We start from the raw sequence: 24,513 nt of genomic DNA, 5'->3' as shown, positions 1-24,513 counted from the left end.
ATTACATCCGTATCAAAATTTATTTACAACCTTCTTGGTTAAATTTACCGTAAAAGCATGCACAACACGCGTTGTATTCATATCTGTCGATACGATCATGTGACTATCAGCATGGAGTCTGTTTCCCTATCTATCAATTTTCAATACATGTAATGTAGCTTTCTACACGTAGACTACTTGACCGATGGATGTGCTTTTCTATGGATCCAACGCACGCGCAGCACTTAAATTATTCAATTCAATATAAAAAATATTGTTTTTTTTACGTACGTATTGGTTTTAACGTATTGTTCATGTTAAGGATGCTGTGTCGTACCTTCTGATTTTTATTTTTATTACATAGTAGTAAACTATTCAAGAGAAAAGGCAGGAGAACACCAATCCACCATGCTTTTTTGGTGGTTATGCCATTAAATTGTAGTTTAATATGCTATTGTAGCATTTTATTTTTTTTAAACATAGCCTATGTCACTCGGGAATAGTGTAGCTTGCCAACGGTGAAAGAATTTTTGAAATCGGTCCAGTAGTTTCGGAGCCTATTCATTTCAAACAAATAAAAAATCAAACCTTTCTTCTTTCTAATAATATATATAATAATATATAATATATTAAAGAAAATAAACACAACGATTCTCAAATCAATACAATAATATAATACATTGAACCGGTCGCGACCGCAGCCGCCGGCGCAGCTATACCGGCTTTAATGATTTTCTACTCCATTTACCACACCATCTATCAAACAGTAGCTGACCACTTTGCAGACACTTATTATGGCTATAATTTTTATTAGCCACGAGTAAGACGAGGCGCTAATGTATTTTGATCTTACAAATCGGTTGACATATTCCGATATCTCATGAAGAGGGCGGTTGACTTGATACTAAACTGATATTTAATGTATGGAATTAATAAAAACTATGGATTCTAAGTAATTAAATGCATATTTTTGACCTCTGAACTAAACTTTTATTTCATGACAATAAAAACCTGATTTGATCTGTATTACTTAACACAATTATATTAAAATGTAAATGCTAGAAGCACATTAAGCTTCAGCATAATATAGTGAAATTTATTTAAAAATATGTTTATAAATTTAGACTTTATATTTTTTCTGAACTCGATATTGAAACTTATAAAACGCAATATTGGCCTAGTGGTTGTAGGTTCGTTCCCCGAATGTGCACCAATGTACTTTCAATATGCGAATTTAACACACATTCGTATGGTGGAGGACAATATCGTGAGGAAACCGCATGCCGGTTTCCTTAGACCCAAAAAGTTGACGGCGTGTGTCGTGCACACAAGGAAATTATTTGGCTATAGAAAAAAACAAATGATCCCGAAACAGACACAGAAATCTGAGGCCCAGACCTAAAAGGCTATAGTGCTACTGGTTGGATAGTCAGATTTGTTAATTGAGTTTTATTTGTAGCAATCACCGAATACAGCGATTCCTCAAAATTCTTTACTATTACAAATATTTATCAATATTGTCTGATTATAGAGTAACATACGATTTTGATTAAGATGTCGAAACCCAATTCCATGCAAATAAATTCGCGTGAGCTACTTTTAGTATAGGTAGTGGAATTAATTGGTTTACAGTGTCATATATTAACCAAAAAATAAAACGTTTCTTCCTACCTCTATATATTTAGTATCTAACTGTTTATACATGAAAAGGTGTAAATCAAATCCAATCTGAGCCAAAGCACGCAAATGATAATATATTCCTCGCTGAACAGTTTACCAGCGAGAATATTCATAAACGCGCATAAATAAAGTAATTATTTAAACATTAAGCAATCCTGAACATTCATCTCATATTTACTATAAAACGCCGATTCTGACCGCACCTCATTATTATGCACCAGGGTCGAATTCAGCCAAGACTGAGTGAAAATATAATGAAGGCTTTTAATTGTTATTATATATGTTACTAAATGTGATTATAGTCTTATTCTTTATTTGCCTATTGAAATACATCAATCAAAAGGTTTCATATTGATATATACACTTATCATTTTAAAAAAATATACCCAATCATAACAATAGATAAATGTAATTCAAAAAAGTTTTACTAGGGAAAGTTAGCAAAAATGACTTAACTAACTGTCTTGAAAGGTCACAGGGGGACTCGGAATGTAAGACAAAAATATATTCTGTGTATTAGTATTTGTATATATGTTTGTTTCTTGTTTGCTTACGACATATTATACAGAGAGAGATATTTAACGAAATATTTAAAATAAAAGGTATCAAACTTTAGAAACTTCGTGATTGTTCTGAATTGAAACTCAATGACTAAATTATTATACAAGATACTTTAAACCAGAAAACTATAAATACAGCCCTGTTTATTTCACATTAAGCAGGCAATCACTTGATATCTGTATAGAGAATGTAGAGCGAGAGCAGAACTGGCTATTCTAATATTATGATCAATGCTCTTGTATTCACCTAATGACACATGATTGCTGTATTACTGCTTTACTATTATCATATTTCTCGTTGTACTACATTAAATGTGACCCTAAGGTACTCAACATCTTTCAAGATACAATTATATCTGTTTGGAATGTATTGATTTTCTTATATGGCAAATGAGCCTGCAGGACTGCCGATAAATGCAACGACTCCATTGTCCCATCGACCCATGGGCATGGACAATCATTTATTGGGAGACCTTTCAGGTACTGCCACTGCCTCTTCTGCCATATGTGGGTTTTCACAGCATTGTAAGAGAAGAAGAGAACTGTGAAAGATTTCAAGCCATCAAGATGCTGAAACCTGCAATTATTTCGTGTCTTGCGGTGATGATGACGCAGCGGGTCGGGTGTTTGATTATACGAATAGAAGTTATTGAATTACGCCGACATCTGGACGCTGACAATGACTGACGCTCGCGCTGGATTGTCGCTACCGACGACTGGCGTGAATAAAATCAGCCTATCCTTAGCCTTAAGCCTGTCGTGTTAGGTATGGATCTAAGAATACTTAACATAAGATTCAAAGCTTTAATTACCTTTCTACATTGAAAATAGTGCCAAACGTTTTTCTTACCCTATGCCTATGCATAAACCTGGTAAGGCACTCGCAAGAAACTATGTCGTGAAAATAAACAACAATCTAAAAGTTAAAATCAAATTTCAAATCATAGATATTTTATTGTTTAGATATTTACATGAATAACTGTTATGAAATAGTTTTACTTCGATACAACATATAATATTGAGGCATACAATAAGTTTTTCATTAATTTTATTAACATTTTATGGTCCCTAAACTCGATCTGTTATTGGAAGTTTGAAATTGAATTCGCAACGATCAATAAATCTGTGAAATTACCAATAAATCTTTGGAAATCACCAATAAATAACAATCAGTAGTTTTCACACTTCGATGCTATTGAAATATAATCTCAGAGTTCAAATCAATACGATTTACTAACGAGTGTTATTAAGACTTTTAAGGTTAGAATCAATGAAGAATTTGTTAGGCACTCAACTAATGAATACATTCAAGTAGATACAACGAATATGTCGATGCACTAGTAAAGGTTTAGAGACGTTTCTTTAAAAAAATAATCATTAATTTTCTTTGGTTTCTGCGAGCCTAGTAATCGTCACTGAAAAAATATTATTCAATAAATGATTATTTGCGTGAAACACTACTCGTATAATTAATATTAATTCGATAACGTATGATATAATATGTATGATACAAATACTATAAGAATTGACTAATTGATATGACTAATAATGTAAAATTCCTTTAAAGACAAATTTGCACGCTATTATGTGTGGCAGAATATGCGAACTTACGATTGTACCTACCACTATAACATTTTTGTACCATATTCTTGCAATAAATAATTATTAATTATTTTTATCCGTTTGCTGCAAAAAAGCGTTTATAGATTAAAGAAGTTTTATAACAATAAATAATTCAAAATTCAATTTTACTATCTTAAGAGTTGCATGTCCCATATGAGTCTATGTCTTGGCCACATTGTTTAAATATGCTACGAAAAATCTAACACGATATATGGACTTGCAACTTAACGGCTGGAAGTCGAAGCGAACTGTGGAATCGAATCTCGGTGGAGATCTTGCCTGGGACATACGACCACGATACAATTATTTTTCCAAATCAATACGACTTAATGGGAGATTTATACCTCAAGAAAGAGCGTTCCAATACCTGAAAGGTCGGCAACACACCCGCTAGCCCCCGGCGTTTGTAAATGACCATGGGCGGCAGTAATCAAGTGACCCACCTGCGCGTTTGCTTCCTGTCCCATAGAAAAAATTGTAAATGGAGAGCTTATGCTATAAAATGGATTATTATATAAATCAGTTACAAATTTAACTAAACGCTTCGAATACAATGAATTAAAATCTTAAATCCTAGGTGTGGTGGAATGATCAGTATTTATTAGGCTATAAATATCGTCAATTGAAGCAGTGAAAATAATTTATAGACGTCGACTGTGTAAGCTCAGTTTGACCTGATAAATTAATGGCCACGTTTGTTGTTCAAGATTGCTTTTATCATTTGTATCTTTGATTAACTATTTTATGATTGGACTGAAGATACATTAGGTTTTGCAACCGTGTCTCATAACACATTTGAATTATTGCGATGTGGTTGACTTCATGTGCCAAGATTTACGTTTGACTTTTATCAGAACATTTAATAGTGTTATTAAATAATAATTTGTCTTGTTTGACGTTTGAGATTTATTAGACTCTAGCCGCTTCTGCCTCAATTATGTCAACTTAAACAAAACATTTTTAACGCATTTAAATGGGAATTTATTACTTTAAATGTACCGATGTTTCGACTACAACAATCGTGGTCAGCGAGAGACGAAAGTTTATATATTTCGTCCTCATGTAAACAATCATAAATCACAAATCATATCACTCAAAAATAATGTTCACATGTAAAAAACCAAACAGTAACATAATATGTATGAAGATTATATTTGAGAATGAAGATAATTTTGGCAGAATAGAAAAGTCCTAATAGTATTCATACCTACTGTTGGTGTGTGTGTGCCAAAAAACAAATTGCAGTCAAACTCAAACTTAAAATATATTTATTCATGTAGGTAAACAAGTACACTTATGAACGTCAAAAAAAAGTTTGTTGTTTGTTTGTTTTTCATTGTTTCGGCGTATTCGTTGGCTAATATCCCTTTAGAGGCCTATGTCGACAGACAACCTGACCAAAGTGGTTGCTAATAAATTATTATTTTCGCTATGTAAATTAGATTTAAGAATGCTACCGTTAAATAAGAATAGCATGTAAGTTAAAAAGGTCAGTGAATAAAGGGCTTTTATTATTATTATTATTATTATATCCCTTTAGATGCATAAGTACCCTTTGCTCAACGATTATTCAAACGTGTTAATTTACTAAGAATAAGCTATTCATGTTAATTATTCGATTACATCATCGGTGTCCCCAATCGAGTGTCAAGTCTCGCAGGACGAATCGATTTGACAAGCCCTCGCGTCATACATAACGTTTATTCACAATGGTGTTGATTCTGATGCGCACGCGATGCATGTGTAAACTATGCATATGAGGTATGGGAAACCTTATATATTATGGGTTCATTTCACTGATCACTAATTTTTACGAACCCAAAATCGATAAAGTATGGCCGGCCGGAGTATGGACGGCAAAATATTAATTCGAGTATTAACATGCAATGTATGTAAATATGTAAATGTAGAAGGATTCATTAAATATTAATTAAAAATTAAGTAGACTATGACAGATTTGAATAATGATGTTAAATAAGTTCATAAACATATCCCAAATATATATATTAAACGATACTTAAATTTATTGCTAAATGTGAAACTTGAATAGAAAAACATTAACGTGGTTACTAAGAAGTTATCTTTATACTCAAGGGGTATTATACCGGACTCTGAAGAAATTGGATATTGATAGCAAATGATTTAATGAAAATGATGCGATACTAATGATCAATAGAGTATTTTTACCGCAGCCGGTTTGTAAGAGTATAAATGACGAACCAAGTTGTAAATCTTATAATAAATCAAATAAAGAACAAATCACAATTACGATTCCAACTACTATCTCACATTTTAATACATTTTCGTACGTTTCCTTGGAGTCTAGTTGTTGTTTAAAACACACCGTTAAACCCTTATACATCAAGTCTCTGTCTCCGGATAAATGTAACAAATCCACTAATACAGTTATAACGTGACAATTAAAATAATAGCGGGTAGAAATGTGACCGCTGAAGCTAACAAAACGAGCTTGAGATGTAATCTAGCCATGCAGTAATGCCGGTAAAATGCTGCTCCATGGCGTAGTTGGAACTAGGAGCCAAAGCCATATCTAAAATATAAATCACAACAAAACCTTAAGCTGGTATCTGTTTATTACTTTTATCAAGACTTTTATCACTTTTAAATATGTAATTTAATACATACGTACACAAAAATGTCGAACCTGAATCACAACTATTGTGCGATGGTAATTTGTAAGTATTATTAAAATCTTATATATAAAATTCTCGTGTCACAGTTTTCGTTGCCATACTCCTCCGAAACGGCTTGACCGATTTTGATGAAATTTTTTGTGCTTATCCGGTATCTATGAGAATCGGCCAAGATCTATTTTTTATCCCCCTTGATGTTAGGGGTAGTCCACCCCTAAGTTTTATTTTTTATTTTTTAGACATAATTTTTAATTTCTATTTTTTTATGATACAACATTAAAAAATACATACAACCCCTAATTTTCACCGCTGTACGATCAACCCCTATTTTTTATTATAAATGATGGCAAAACGACGTTTGCCCGATCAGCTAGTATCCATATAAAATCTTCAAGACGCTGTCAAAATCTTCATTTTAGAAGCTCCACAATCGTATTGGCGATCGTCACGTGATAAGAGGTCAGATGCTGATCTGTGCACACGCCTCGGAGTCACTCGTGACCAACGATCCTTATCACTACACTTCGGGTATTACAAAATGTGTTTATTTGTGTGAGAAATTTTAAGAAAGCTTGCAAATATCGCACCACGTTATTTCAATTAACTCAATGATCATTGTTCTTACGAAAAGAAGACAAGTCTAGGCATCACTTTGTGATTCTAGTCAATAGCTACTTCTTATTGTTGTCAACCTTTGTATATTGTGGCTAAGAAACAAAAGATTTCCAAGAACGGAAGTGTTCCTAACCTAGAAATTAGTACTAGCATGAATGAATCATTGTACTCTGTGTATCTAGACTAGTTAAACCAGTAGGTCTGTTGGTTTTGGTCTAGGGTTTTCACTTCCAATCCAGATGACTTTTTTTTTAAATATCTAATAAAACAACACAAGTTCAGTATTCTTCTTGATATTGAAGTGAACAATTTCAGCATATACCTTGCATGTCAACATGATTCTATAAACGCATTTCTAAAGACTCGGACACAATAATTTATAAGGCATGTCCTATTATGTATGTCGTTTTGTTATAAGTAAATAAATAAACAACACGTCTTCACTTTGCACTCAAAGTAAAATTTTAGACGACAAAAAACACCAAAATATAGATTAGACGGCCCTAGACAAAGTATATTTTACGGCATTCGTGACCCAGCCCTGTCGCAATATAAAACGGTATGGGAATGGCATTAGCTCTCGCTTTTCCTGCTTTGTTCCATGACCATGTCGCGGACCCATACAAACTTAGTTTGTGCTACTAATTAATAAAAGGTTTCGACAATACCTGTAACAGCGAAAACAACTAAGAAACCTTGCCATAGACCTATTTAATTAAGTTTTTTGACCAAACTTACATTCAAGATTACTTCATTTAAGATTATTGAACGTGCGTTCTATTAAAATTACTACTTTGTTGTTGCGTTGCAACACGTAGCAGTTTCCACAAGTGAAGTTTTTGATTGAGTTTTGTTTTTCTACGATGCTCAAATAGGTATTGTGACAACCCTGTATGTTTGTGTAGGAGGATACCCACGCAGTCTGAGCCGGCTGTATCACTTGTTCAAGTTTAATGCGTGTACTTGACTTACTCTTAATTATCTATTAATTAAACTTTGAGCGATCGTCAACCTTTAAACATGTTTATATCGCGATTGTTATCGGCGTCATCCATTCGACTCTTACGTTTATTAAAATTATTATAATTATGTACTAGCAATGTGTCAATAGCCCAATAATTAAATCCCAAATTTATATACCAGCCCTTGAGGTGTCAATCTACTTGAACAATTGACTTGACCTATTCAAATTTAATGACGTGGAATAAGTTATACCTGTATCTTATATTTCATAATAAACATATTTTTTAATATTGTGAAGGTGTTGAAAGTCTCACCTAACCCTATAACAAAATTGAACCGAAATATGAACACTCTTTTAAAACTTATAAAGTATTGCAAAAGTTCCTAATACATGCAACATTCTAAATAAAATTGATACATAAAATTTCTAGATAAAACTACTCAAAAACAAAAGCATCCTATCCTCGCTACATATTAGTACCAGCTTTGCATGTAAAACAAGACCGAATTTAAGTCAAGCTAACTTTAAATTATAAATCCAAATGTCAAATGATCACAAAGCTATCTTCTTGCAATAATAACGACAAGATTGTCACGCCGAGTTAATCACAATAGGCAAAAACGTGTAATTACCTGTCTATTTATTTTAATGATGTCATACAATTTAAGAGGTTATGAAACTCATTCGCTACAGCAATAGATCAATGGAAAGTCCGAGAACGCACTCGCAAACCTTCTGGTACTGTGAGTGTACAGGCAGCGGCGTCACTTAACATTTGGTGAGGCTCCTGCCCGTTTGCCCCCTATTCTAAACACCGGATTCCTTTTAGTTTATTTCATTTATATAATAAATTACTTTAGTACGCAGCGAAGGGAAGTTTATACGATGTTCAATATCCATATTTCTTAATTCTAATCCTGAAACTGAAAACTCAGCGAACTACAGACTTTCTTCATCTTCTCTTTGCTAGAAGATAAAAATCATTTTACAAAAAGAAACAACCAACTAGGCCTTGTTCGATTTATTCAAATTAAACTTTAAAGTGAATGACTGATGATGTCATGCGCTCAAAGAGATCTAAGGTTATCAAACTCGCTAAAATCGTTTCTTATCTCGGTCGTGATTGAATTTAATTACAGTTTTCACTCGGTAGATAATTAATTAGTTACATGAATAAGGCGTTGCGATAAATTTTGGTTGATATTCAAGAATAGATATATTAACGCAGTATAATTACACATTAAATTATTAGTTTTAATATTACCAATTTGTTCACATAAATCGCTCACTCAACATATCACAGACAAACCAGGACGTTTAATACTTATCGTTCTGTAAGCAAGTAATGCTACAGAAGGAGACAGCAGAACGAGAAAGGGAGCGCTCTAGAACGAATCCTAGGGTAAGAAGACGAGGAGTAAATAGAAGAAAATATGACCATGTCCTATGTACACTGTTTTGAGAGTAAGAGTTGTTTCGTTGATGCCCCGGTAGAAAACGAGGGCGACCCCAGAGCCTCCCTAACGTGGCCTTGTAGGAACAACCCGAGGTGGTTTAAGTGGGTACTGCTCACCCAGTCTTTGAATAGCTGAGATTATGATATGGGTCGAGTCCCAATATCCCAACTTTCAGAGGCAGGGGATGTGCAAATGCATTTCCACCTCGGTTTAAAAAAAATGGTGTTTAATGCTAGCTTTCGGGTCTGTGCGGAAAGAGAAACGTTGTGGGGTTTGAGGTCGCAGCAGTGCTAAATTGTTCTTTGTTAGGTTGAAAACATTGTGACTTCATTTTAGTTTGACAGTAATTATGTTGAATGAATGAAATATCGCGCAGTAAATAAGAATTATATTACTTCGCATAACCGCCACGTCTGCTCTTTGCGCATAGACTGTATCTAAGACTTTTGTCTATAATAAGGACAGAATACTGTGTTATTTGCGAAAATATCTTTTCTATTAACGAATTATGTATTCCTACCAAATACTTCCAAATTAAGACGTCGACTTTTAGGATACAAAGAATTACAAGGTTGTTATTAATTTTATTCATAGATATATCTTAAAACTTATGAAAATCTATATTGAAAATCAAATTGAATACAGAAAAGCATATTTCAAGACTTCAATTGTTATTCTCAACAAGCAAATATTTATCTACAAAATACAAAGAAGAAAGCTGGAAATAAGCAATACTGTATGTAGGTGTAATTCATAGACAATCTAAGATTTCAATTCACCCTGAACGTGAATGAATTACATGTAGTGTCTGGCTGCGCCTACGCAATTCCGTTACTACGCAGACCATTCATGCCATCATATTTGCTTTTCTCCTCATTCTGTCGGTTTTGACTTCTTGCAATTATATCTACAATTAGGAAGTTGAGTGAGCATATCTCGCTTTACTTAAAAAGAGATGGCGATTGAGATTGCGCTTACGGTTGGATAAGGACAGCGACATCATGAAGATTAGTACCCAAAAATCTTTACAAAATTTGTCAATTACTTGAGAGCATCACATGCGGCAGAGGGGCATACACTTGAAGACATGCTTGGATATCTTCGAATCTTCTTATTATTTTCTTTTTTTTTATAAATAGTGATCATGTTCAATCTATTATTGAATCAACACGCTAATCACCCGCGGCGCTTGCGCAGCTTTATCTCGCACTCGATCGAATTATCTCCTTTGTTACTTCCTGTTTGCGTTGTTAAAATCACGTAAAACCATAAGGCAAACACGAAGGCCATTAATAACGATATAGTAAAATAGTAATAAAATTTGTATGTAGTTTAAGGTAGTATATATACTCCCCGAAGCTTGCTCCAATAGATTACCATATTTTTCGAAATTTGGATAACTTCTTGCAAGTCGGGCAGTCGAAACCGCCTTCAAAGATTTTATTCATCCCAGTCTACTATTCGTTCCGTTTTTTTAGTAAAGGGATCAAAGTAGTTGGCAGTTCACCTATAAGATGGCAAAAGTGCATAGAGCAGTGGTACATACTTTGATTAATCAAATATATTCTATTAAAAAATAATCTACTTTTTGTTCCTCCTATACAAAACGTCAGTTTCATATGTAAGGACCTAATATATTATAATATATTAATATATAGTTTTAATGTTGTAAATAAATCATCTTCATAAACAGTCTTAATTGAAGTCCTAGTTGAAGTCTCGGTAAATTTTACTTATTTAATTTATTAATGCTTACTTAACTTAACCTTGAAAAACTAGTCTTAATAAGTACAAGAAAGTCAAGAATTGTCTTGAAGATAACATGATGTGACAGGTGTATCTAGCAATTTATTAGAAAGTTAATCGATATCACGGTAAAAGGCTGAAAAACCTTATGTTTTATTAACTAACTTTTACAATTATCATTTTTAAATAATTTATATGTACATACGCATTGGAATTTAATACTTTACTTTAAAGTATTGGTTGTACTTTGATATTTTTTTTATAGAACAGGGAGCAATCCGGGAGGAGGCTCACCTGATAGGTGCTACCACCGTCCATGGACACTGTTAATGCCAAAGAGCTCCCGAGTGCGCTGCCGGCCTTTTAAATATTAAAATTACTATAACATTGTACTTGTACGCTTGTTGTCTTTTGGACAACCAATCAACAACGGATAAATTGCAAAAAATTGAGAGCAGTTTTAATAATAGGTATTTTATGTCAATATTAATGGGAACAATTTAAACTCATATTTTAAACAGAAATTTTATTATCGGTCAGGGGGTTGCCGTCGTAAAGATAAAAGCTGATCGACCCACAAATTAATTGTACCTATATACTAGCGCAATTACGCTGTATTTGTTCCAAAAGTTTATAATCTTATTTTGCTATAAGCTGCGCAATAATGGGCCTACGTTTCGTTCAAATCCAAATTATTACATAACAAATTATATATTATTTTTTGTATACAATAACAATAATTAATTTAAGCAGACAATCATAAGTCCATATGCGTTAGTTACGTTAGTTAGTTGTATAAAAGTACTGCGTTTTTTTTCTTACAAATTTATTGTTTTAGTGTAGTAAAAGCTTTTATAGTGAGGACCTAGCTGTAGAACGTACGAAGTGTGGACATTCCACACAGTCACGACTTCGCAGTAATGCATACTGATGTAACCTAGTTGTTTACAATCGGCTTATATGCCGCAGTAGGGATTGAAGCTTAAATTTGCAATGAATATATTTGCATATATTTTAAACGAAATATAAGCGTAAAATCTATTTAGTATATATTGTATTGGTATTATTATTTAGATAATTGTGTTCATATGTTTTCGATTTACACAAGTACCCATTTTATTGTATCTCGTTGATTTTATAAATAAATTCAATTTAATATTAGATTCGCTAAGTTCATAACAATAACCATGTTCTTTAAAATCAAGTTTCTGGAAGCTAGAATAGAAATTTGTTGAACTATTATTTACGTCAAGAAGCGCGTGCGTCGTAAAGTGAAGTCGTAAGTTCGAACCCGGCCGTGCGCCAATGGAATGTATCTTTTCTCGCTCGTACGGTGAAGGACCCATCGTAAGAAAATCGGCATGACATAATTCAAAAAAACGAAGGTGTGTGTCAGGGACAGAAGGCTGCGAATCATCACGAAACAGTTACAGAAATGGCTCATACCTACTTGTAGTGCCACTGATTTTTTTTATTATTAAGGCCAATCTATGGTTAATTTTGGCTCTTAAGTAGACGACCATCTAGAGAATCATATATTTCTATCGTTTCGTAACCTGAAAAGAAAAATATTCCCCTATACGAATCGTCATGTAATCCAAAGAGATATTATCCGATCGTATAAATACCGCTGAATAGCGCACAATTTAATACCGAACTGAGACGGAATTAGAAATGTTTGTATTATACCGACATAATCGCAACTTACTGCCCCTTTCTGTTACGAACTGGTTAAAGGCGTATTTGATCTCGCCTTATCGTATGGCACCTTTACGGGGTCCTTAACGTGACCTTTTAACACAGCAACAATATTGACGTCAGTATTTCAAGAGTATACCAGGCAAATAAATTACGAACAAATTATCTATACTAATCTAAAAATTTATTTCATTGTTATTCTGAAGATTAAAAAACATTGATAGACAATACAATATAAATTAAACTTTGTTCAATTTAACACCTGATCTGATTATATAAAAGGGTTATCGATTTTATTTTTAGAAATTCAGTTGCCATTTATTTTTAGATTAATGATTTTTATATTACGTAGTTAGTTTATTCTAATTCTTATAGTGTTTAAAGTCGCCTAACCCTACAATGGGGTATGGATCTGCTTTGTAAATCAGATTTAGGGCTACCTCCAGTGCGAAAAATTATTAATTCACTGGAATACACATCTAGAAACTCCAGGGGTGTTACTAACCGACACCATCACTAGTAATAAGGTTATAATTTAAACCCAATAGATTAATGGATAAACATTATTTAACTCTTCGTAAACTTTTATATGTTGACGACATCCGATAGATGACAACCCTATTCAGTGTATCGCGAAACTTTCTAAGCTTATACAATAAATACTAAACGATTGTCCACGCCTGACAGCAACGTTATAAAATTAATGAAAACACAACGTAATCTAATCTATGGATCTTCTGAGTTTAGTTTATGGCGATACTTAAACCTTTATGGATTACTTAATTTGTGATTAACATAAACCGAGATCAAACTCTGCAGTGTTGTAATTTGTTTGAGAGGTTTGAAATACCGAACCCTATCAAATAAATAGTGTTTAATTATTATTACTTGACTTCTTGGTAAAATATATGCATGGCCATGTCGAGAAAATTATATCGCGAACTAAACGAAGCCTGTGTAAATTTGACACAATTTAATTTTGGTTCCTGTAAATATTCATATGCTGAATGCTGATAAATATTTTTTTTTTTGTTTATAAATTTGATTATACACAATTTAAAAAATCCTCTCTTATACATTTTTCTAATATAGAGAATTCTTCACCATGGTGACAAACAATCTTCGAGTTTATCAGAAAGCCGTTCGTTTCTACAGAAATAAATACGTCTCGTAGTAATTACGACTCGTAATTCAAAGATTTTAAAGAAATATTAGATTAATTTTCTATGTACGTTCCTATTGCTCGCACATGCTATGATTAAATATAATAATAGAACGCGATGCCAGTACGCTATTGATATCATAGCGTTGAAAACTGTATAAGCACTTTCTCGGAACATACCAAAAAGATAACCCTTTTGTCAATGCTGTCAAACGATTTGGATTGACTCCAAACAAGGATAACATATTATTAATAGCAGAACACGAAGATATATGATGAGCGGCATGAACACCTGTTCATCATTTGCCTGGGTTGGTTATAAATAGAGAAGAAATAGTATATTTGTCACCTTCGGAATACCGAAAACCACCGAGTCTTTGTTTCTTTATCCACCTCTCTTTAGGGGCGAGACATGCCTCTCAAACGACATTAATTAAACACGTTCTAAATCTGGGTTGACCTATTACGTTTTACCTACTTCCAGTCTAGACTAGAGCTGTTTTGATCATAAGTAGAATACTATTAATAAAGTATATACAACTATATACTTACGTATTTCATAAGCTGAGTTAGGCACTAATTGATTTAAGTATTGCAACGAGATGAAGATTTGAAGATCTAAAGAATAAGCATGGGAAATAAAAAAAACTTAAGACTACTATTTTCGCTATATAATTATAACAAACATGATTTTATATTGTACTAGCAGACCCGGCCAAGCGTTGCTGGGCTAATGTTTTTGTTATATTACATAGTAGTTCAAGGGAAACGGTAGGAGAACACAGGTGGTTATACCATTAAATTGTATAGCTTATGTGAAACGCTGGTTCTTTCATCACAGCGCCATCTGTTAGAATTATGACTGTCACATAATATATATGCGGGTATAAATTGAGATGTAAGCTATCCTATCTTTTAAGTTAGTTCAAACTGCACACGGTGTGCAAATTTGATTGAACACATTTAAGTAGTTTAGAAGTCCATAACGGACAAACAACGTGACGCGTAATTCATATATATTAAGATTTCGTTTGCTTGAGTACCTACTATAAATTTTAACGGAATTAATAAATTTATTACACAACTTTACATCTTTCCCTGACCACGATTGCTGAAAAGCACTCAATGTAATGTGATAAATACACGCTTATATTAAAATACGCTCACGCTCTATTTAAATATAGATGCTTTATGAAATATATTTTCCACACTTCATGTCGCGAATTAAAAACTACAATCACCTCGTTTATACACGTTCCTGACAGCAGAGTAAACAAACTAATTCATCACTTATGAAGCATGCTGTTAGCCACCAGGTAGCAAACATAATATGCATAATTTAGAAACTTGTCCAATTACCCTGTTACAATTCTGCGCTCAGTTTGAGCGACAGACTAATGAATCCTAACTTAGAACGTAAAGCAGAACTAATGCATTCAAATTAATTACCGTAGCTAGATAGATCTAAACTATTTGTCCTAGCTAACGAACGCAGGCAATTGAATTTAGGCGTACGGGTAAATCGTTTTAAATACATTTCATTAGGGCATTTTATGAAACTAAGCAAGAAGATAACCGTACGAGCCGTATGAGTTCTAAATTTCACCAACATCATCTTGATGGTTGGAGATCTTCCACAGTCCGTTTCACAAGGCATTTTCTTTTGCGAACTAGCGAACTGTGGAATCGACTCCCGGTGAGGGTCTTCCCTCAGAGATACGATCTCCAAATGTTTAAAAAATCGAGTGTATTCCTACCCCAAAGGCCGGCAACGCACCCACTAAAAATGGGTGTCTATGGGCGATTACTGCCCTTTTTGGACGAAAGACGTCCCTCCAAGCCTGTCCCCAAGCTCGTTTGCGGGACGTCCAAAAAGTCCATCCCCCTATTATAATTAAAAAAAAGGGTTTATGACTTGATAAAATATACTCTGAAGTATGTTTATCGAATTATACTGCGTAATTAAGTAAGTAAATTTTGTATAAAAAACTGGAAACAAAAAAAAATCTATGCTTTCTTAAATTAACGCTAGATTAATAAACTTTTATAATAAATATTATAAGTATTTTAAATATTCAACAAATTGATAATGTTCCAACTTAAAGTGTTGCAACACTTACCTGATAGCCGCGAATCGTAAAGCAACCAGAATAAGCTAAAACGAAAAATAAATGGCGTTTATCGTTTATTTATCGCCAATAAAACGAATGTAAAACTCTAAAACACTTTAATGTTACCGTTTCGACTTGTCATTGATAACCGCTGATTTTATGTTGGACGGTTATTTAATTAAATTATGTGAATTTGTTTCGACAGTTTAATCTTAAATCAATGTTAAAACCCTAATTAGTGTTTACGGATTTATGGATTAATGTAGTAATATATTTTATTAAACTTATTTAGTGCTCTGTCGTGGTCCGTAATATACCACCCGCATCCGACATTTATGTTATTGGTATAAATAAGCTTTAAGAACATAATATTAAATTGATTTCCTTTAATACAATGTTTGTTTATAAAATGTAATTTAACCATTTCCAAATCAGAAAATACTTAATTATTAATTTTCTTTACCTATATTACACGTAACTTAACTATCCACAATTATTCAATATAAATCAAATTAATTTCATAGGCCTCATGCATTTCGTTCTAGTGCTATTTGTTCAAAGCTACCTTCCGCCTCCTCGGACCAACTCCCAAAAGCGACAGCGATTGCGATCCCGATCCCTTCAACAAGTTTTAGTACCGCGCGATCCCAAGGTCACATGTAGCATACTCGTATTGGCAGAACTACATCGCAATTGCTTACAAAAACGTCGGGTATCGAGAATTGAAGTTACAGAGTACGGGTACTGTGGTTAACTCAAGTTGTTAACTTTCTTCTAATTTCAAAATTATTTTTTCATCGAATCGCCGCCCTTTGCTGCGATTTCCGTTTACCAATGTAATAGTTTTTCTCCATTTCTCTGGTGAGATTCATAACTATCCTATCCAACATCTTTTTACAACGAACCATAATAATAATAATTTAAATCTATGCACTAACAACGACAAATCTCAATCAAACAAAACAAAATATTAATGTCATTGGACCTACTAATGTTGCACCTATTGTTTCCTGAGTTTCAATCCAACCAATACGGTCTAAATAGATACAAGCAATTAGGCAATCTATTTATTATTATTATAGCTATTTTCCCTCGTCTGAGTCTTTGCTCATGTAGTGGAAGTATGAAGCAGGTAATATACTAATATACGTTTATTTCATACTTTGGAACAAATGTTTTCATAAATGTTTCATGACGTCGCGCTTAAAATTATATATGTGGACGCTTGGGAAACAGTTCAAATATTATCCTTAAGTATCAGACAAAGCTGTTCACTCTAAAAAGCATTTGCAATTCAATCATGTATTCTCTGGAAACTTGACTTTTGTCTTTGTAAACTTGGTGCTTTGAATTTGCGTATGACATAGTATATAGAAAGAAATCAATACAAAATAATAAAAATTAATATAAACTTGCACAGCGTTCTGCCCGTGTATCATCAGTGTGCCATCTTGAGATCTTCAAGAGGAAAGGCTCTCACGTCCGGTATATGTATATATTTTTCATAATTGTAGTATATATATTAGTCGTGTCCTGTCGTGTATTAGTTCGATGTAGGAATACTGTATCTCCTTTATTGGTTGGTCCTCCAAGAACTTTATTGGTTACGGTTGAGGTGCAAATGGCAGCCTATTATAATTATTAAAATAAAATAATCAAGGGCCGATTATTTCAATAAAATGATATTGTTTCGTGTTAAAAGACAAGTAAATCCTCTTTTATTTGCCAATAAGACCAGACCATAACAAGTCGATAATGTGACAGACCATATAAAAAAAGCACAAAAATTTGTATTAAAATAAAACTTTACCGAATATAAACGCGAATTTTTAACATTTTGTATCTAATTCGAATTTTTAAGTGGCTTTCAGCAATCGTGGGCCATACTGGCACAGACTGCTGACAAATAACTAAATGTTATACGATTAAATTTTTTTAAATGTTGCCAGTATTATCTGGTTTTAATTTCTTTACGTGACGCAGGATATGCAAAATTTCAAATATTCTGTGAATACATTCAAAACCTGTTATATAACACAGATTAGATCCTTGTCTGTTTATTTTATAAACTAGTGCACACGTTAAATGCGTTAACTAGGGCGGGCGAGGTGGTTACATCAAACGTAAATTTTAGGGTTGTCAACTATGAGATTTCATTATTGATTATTCAAAGTATTTTGAAACCAATTCTATTAAAGCTAAATGTTTTATTTTATACATTTATATTTAAATCACATAATTGTAGTAAAATTTTGATGCATTGAAATTATTACTTTATTTGTGTTAATCAGATTCTAGTTCAATTTGAGGGTGGTAATGTGCTAATTTAAAAATTGTCTATGCTCAGCGGTGACTAAGTTTTAGCCAGCCCTTTCTCTATTGAATAGATCGTTCGAAAACTGTGCACCAATGGAACTTTCTAGTTTAAACCCAAAATCGTCGACGGCACTAGCTGACCCTATATGACCTATATGAAAAATACAAATACAATACAATAAATTACAAATATCTAAGACCAAGAGCAAGGGTTGCGATGCCACTGTTAGTTTCTATAATTTAATGGCTAATTTTAAGATTTATAAAACCTTCAATGTAATTTATTTTTTATTAAATAGCAACCCTAACATCAAACAGTAGCCAACCACAGATGTGATGATTACCACTCGTCCGAGTAAACACTAAACAGTCCCAGTTGATTTTATAACCCGATATAATGGGTGCATTGTTTTAGTTCGCGATGATAAACCTTAAAATACTAAGGATTATTTTAAATCTTTTTAAATTCTACGGAAGAGAAATTGTGCCTTGGATTATTATTTAAAGGGATCTGTTTTAAAACTTCCTCATTGAGTTATTAATCATATAAATATTATCAAAATAACTTAACGAGTTACAATAATCAAGTGGCGCTACAGCTCTGTATGGGGTATTGGCCTCAGATTGCATCCGATTATTTTTATTTCATAGACAAGTAGATCAGCCTTTTGTCTGACATATGTCATCGATATTTGAATGTGAGACATGTCGGTTTTCTCACTATGTTTTCCGTACAAGCGTACATAGACAGAAATTCCATTGGTGCACAGACGGAGCTGAAACTACGACTTCCATTCCGATGAGAGTTGCACGTTCAGGCCATTAGGCTTACACTGGGCCACATTAAACGGTAACAGTGGGTGTAAACGAATGTAGGGTTATTTTTAGAATTGGAATTCTAAAAGAATATTTAATAAAAAAATGTACTACGAACATATTAAAACAACAATGCGTTCCACGTTCTCTGTTACTATTGGAAATTTACAAATAGGTCTTTTTAGTTCACATTAGTCATAGTTCGTGACAAACTAAATGTTAGACTTACGTGACTCGAACTGAACCCTACGAGGGAAAATTGTTTCACATTTAAAATGGACAATTATTATGGAATTGCTTGTACTGTACCTTTAAACGTGACAATGTTAAACCTATTTTCATATCAATATTATAGAACAACAGTGTCAACAGATTTATGTGGCTAGCATTAACTAACATGGTCTTGGCTTAGTGGACTAGAGTGGACTTGCGGCTATATTTTGTTTACTTGTATATGAGAAAAATATATTACGTAATGACACCGCACATCAAAAGTAAAAAGTACATAATACAAATTTAAATGCAGTGCATCATAGACATCATAGACCTTCCAACACGATTGTCATCCTTTAGGTCTTAGGTTCGAATCCCGGCTTTGCAACAATGGACTTTTCTGTTTAAATGCCCATTAACGAGCTCGTACGTTGAAGGAAAACATCTTTCTTACGATGATTTGTCGATGATACCGAATACTTAAACCCAAGTCGACAGCATGTGTCGGGCACAGGCTGTTCTACTTGCCTATAAGAAAAGGCAACTGATCACGAAACAGATACATCAATCTGAGGGTTTTAGCGGCACTGATTTTTTAATTAACTAACTTTATATAAGATGGCTATAGAGGCCGATTTACATGATCTTAGTGTTTAGGAGAGTGCTTTAGTACAACTTGAAAGGCAAGTTCTTTAGCCTAGCGTTTACTAAAGCAAGTAGCGTTTACATGTTTCAACTAAAGTACTATCCTAAAGCACTCTCCTAAACACTAAGATAATGTAAATCGGCCTTTAGAAATGTTCTTATACTAGAGATAGTGTAATCTCAATGGTATTTCTTATTTTATACCTTTTTGAATGGTGGCGTTTATTGCTATTGAATGTATTGCGTACCAAATTGAAAATCTATAAAGTATCGAATAAATATCAATGAGTCTGGTATGATTTGTTATGGTATCTCATTCTTCAATATATTTGCTAAGGCAAATTAGTTAGGAAAATCTTTTCAACTTTTATTCAATTTTGGCCTAACAAATTGTACCTTACCCATAAGCTGTCGTCTTCATCATACCTTAGTGAATCTGATCACGCCAAACAGGCTTTTTGAAATCTTAAGCTTATCTGCGATGCGATTTATTCTAAATATGTAGCTGGTATTTCGTCTAAAACCCCGTTTTGCGACATGATTTACGAGAATATGCTGACATGTCAACAAAGCGATAAATTTTAATATCACTTCCATAAATTATTGTTAACAGCTCTCGAAATGGTTGGAATTAACTTTATATTCCACCAAACGTGAATAAACTGAAATCTTAAATCATTCTACGGCGTTTCGGCACTTTAGTATTCTATTTGTCATTTTTTTGTTTATGTCTAGAAATTAAAACTATTGAAATAAATCAGAATAACACTACTGTCGTTTTATAAAAAATAAAGCTGGGTAACAACTGGCTTTAATTGTTTAAAACATGAGGTTATAACTAAGATAGCAAAAAAACTACTTGATTTATTTAGGAGTTCGTAAATCATGTTATTGGACATTATAGGAAACGAGAATGTTAAATTAGAATTCATAAGTGTAGTAAAATCTAAAGGGCATATATTGGCTTCAAGTGTGCAATGATTGTTTTCGCTTGTAATTATTAACTTAAATGTTTATACATTAGTTAAGTTACATAACTGTTATTTTTTTTAAATAAATAAATGTTTTTACAATCCCAATGTCAAAGCTCATCGCGGTCCTTGGTAAAATTTACCGGACAGATTTTTCATATAACAATAAGTTTCTGGCTGTTTCCGTAATATCTTATACTCAAATACGCACAACAATTCCATAAACAATAATATCTAACATCTTAATTCACAAATGATGTTCACAGAACATGATATCTGTTCCGGGATCCAGGTCAGGCGTCCGTCCGTCTGTCACAACGGTTAATTATATTACAAGTCACGCGTCTGACGTATATTATGATCATATGATGGATAGTACTGATTAGATGTAGAAACCCTTGCTAATTTAAAAAAATGCCAATGTTTAGTTTATTATGTATATGTTAACGTAAAATTGTAAACACCGTTAGATTGTAATCTATCTCGCGAGATTATAAACTGTCGAAAGATTGTGAACCACAGCGTACTGCTTACAATTTAACGTATTATTATTCGGTACATTGTACTACACTAACTTAGTTATCATTCAAACTTCTTTGGTCAATTACAGATTAATTTTACTTCCCAACAATTTCATATAACTACCGAATAATAATACCTTAAATTGTAAGCAGTTTGTTGAGGTTCACAATCTTTCGACAGTTTACAATCTCGCGAGAAATATTACAATCTAACGGTGTTTACAATTTTACGGTGACATATACATAATATAGCTGGATCTTGGTCGAAACCTTTTAGGTTATCAAAATGCTATAAAAAACAAAGGTTCTAGAATAAACCCACTAAATTGCAAAGTAAAGTTTTTCCTTGATTTATACGGCGGCGTCCATGCGTCGGGTTGTCTCTCTCCCTAAAATATGGCGGGCCGATGGCTGGCCATGCGTCATGCTCGTGAACGGGTGCTGCTTGTGGTGACTGTCTTCTATATCACTTAGGGGTATGAAAAATTCAATGACCTACTGAATATGCATATAAAATTTGATAAAAATCGGTCAAGCCGTTTCGGAAAAGTAACTAACATTGTGACACGAGAATTTTATATATAGATTTGCCTGTTTGGTAAATTCAGGCTTATAATTTTATCCGTAAAGAAGTTATAGGGGGCCGAAAATGGCCTGAAATGCAATTACCTAGATAGTATACACCAACGTACTCTACAGTGTTCTTAAAAACCCTGGAAGAACTTAAAAGTTCAAACATTTAAAGTTGTGTTGAAAAGCTTTACCTATAAGGAAAATACTTCCCAGTCACTGAGCTGTGTTCTATCGCCCAAACAATGTTAAAATTATCACTAAACCAAGCAAATACAGTTTCTCAAGTCCTTCGGAATGCTGAATTTAATTAAGTATATCAGCAATGACGGTTACAAGCGGCGTACAAGCTTTTATCTAAACGTTTAGGGTTAATTCGCGCTTATCGACTCGGTGAGGTCTGATGTTGGCGATTTCATTGAAATAGGCTTTTAGACTGAAAATGTAATCTTAATGCTATGCTGTTTGAATGATAGAAGATAAGGTTTATGTTATACAAGATCTACTTTGATTCGTCTAGTCGTTACTAAGTTACCTATAATGTAATGTACCTATAATGTGTAAGGCAACTTATGTATAAATAGGTCTAGAACATTTACAGAAGCATAGAGCAACATTGTATTTGTAAAAAAATTAATCCAAAACTCGGCCGTTCGTGGTCACCGTAAACACCGTAATCGTGTAAGATCCAAAAATCAGTTAGACATAGAAATCTCATTTCGAAATTCTCACGCAACTATACATGAATATAAAACTGCATACTATTATTTAATCTTAAATAATTGTTTTAAGTAATTCAGTTTAAATTCTAGGAGCATATTATGTGCCAGGATTGAAATAATATATGTTTGAGACTTGTTGACTTTTAAACGATACATTTTGGTCTTAATTAATGGACTGTGAAGAGCCCTTATAACCGTTGATAATTTTTATACACAAACTAGCATACTCGGCCAAGCGTTGCTGTGGCTAAGGTTTTTATTATATTATATGGTGGTAGTAAAGTATTCCAGGGAAACGGTAGGAGAACACCAGTCATGGGACCACTATGCTTTTTTGGTGGTTATGCCATTAAATTGTAGCTTATGTGAAACGTTGGTACTTTCAACACAGCGCCATCTGTTAGAATTGTGAATGACAAATAATTAACAAATAATTTGCAATAAAATAATATTGCGGGTATAAATTAAGATGTAAGCTATCCTATCTTTTAAGTTAGATCAAACTGCACATGGTGTGCATATTTAAGTGAAATCGGTTAATTAGTTTAGGAGTCCATAGCGGACAAACAACCTGACACGTAATTTATATATATTAAAATTGGCATAACTCCATGACTATTCAATGCTATATTAGTCAGATTTGTTATAACCAACAACAATGGGTTTGCTTACAAAACAATGGGCACTAAGGGCATATATGCAGGTGCTTACCGTTTCAGGTTACACGATATTTTATAGCGAATTGTTATGTGTTTTTAATACATGATCCTGTGTTCTATAGAAATGTATAATAGGCAAAAAACAGTAAAAACCGTGTCTTGGAAATGAAATCTTCCAAGGATATATATTTTTTTAGTTAGGAGGTTCTTTAAAGTTAAAATATTTCAAAATTGTAAAAATTACTTACTAACGTATACTTAGAGAGAGCCTGGCTGTTCCACTTTTTAATTCCAAAAATTTTCTTTTTAGGGTGCAACTGTTCGAGAGCGGGATCAGAGAGCAACGTTTGTGACATACGAACGGGACAATGTCGTTGCAAGCCGCACGTCACCGGCAGAGCCTGCGACACTTGTGCGGTGAGCTTTTTGGTATCCTCTTTATAGTATATCAACTAGATCTTGTAAACGTTTTTAATACCTATCGACATCATTAAATTCTAACCCATTTCTTCATAATAAATCAACTTAAACTTCAAATCATTTTATGTATATCATTGTGTCTTTCATGATATATAAATCTGCTTTCTATAAAATACCAGGAAGCTACTACTACTTCTACAGTAAACTACTTGAGGACATATCATTTATGTACGTAACTGCAACTGCAGTGTTCATCACTTTGTGGCACATTGTTTTTATGAACAGACATAGATGAGTATTTTCGTCATTTATTTTTTTATAGAGTTGGGGGGGGGAGGAGTACAATTTTAATGATATAAAGGGGTATAATAGCACATGATTAGAATGTTATTTTCATAAATATTCATGGTT

At 33.2% G+C, this 24,513-nt stretch overlaps 1 protein-coding gene across 1 annotated transcript in view; it reads left to right on the top strand.

Annotated features, from left to right (window-relative positions):
• The window catches only part of LOC125051272 (laminin subunit alpha-1), a 145,238-nt gene that overhangs the window by 93,051 nt on the left and 27,674 nt on the right, over positions 1–24,513 (top strand). Inside the window, exon 19 of the mRNA XM_047651483.1 lies at positions 23,993–24,099. Within this exon, the coding sequence (XP_047507439.1) occupies positions 23,993–24,099 (107 nt within the window). The remainder of the gene's footprint in view (positions 1–23,992; positions 24,100–24,513) is intronic.

This window comes from Pieris napi, chromosome 7, assembly GCF_905475465.1.
Source record: "Pieris napi chromosome 7, ilPieNapi1.2, whole genome shotgun sequence".
In the NCBI taxonomy this organism is placed as follows: domain Eukaryota; kingdom Metazoa; phylum Arthropoda; class Insecta; order Lepidoptera; family Pieridae; genus Pieris; species Pieris napi.
The sequence above is the reverse complement of the archived record's forward strand: the minus strand, read 5'-3'. Positions and strand labels throughout refer to the sequence as shown.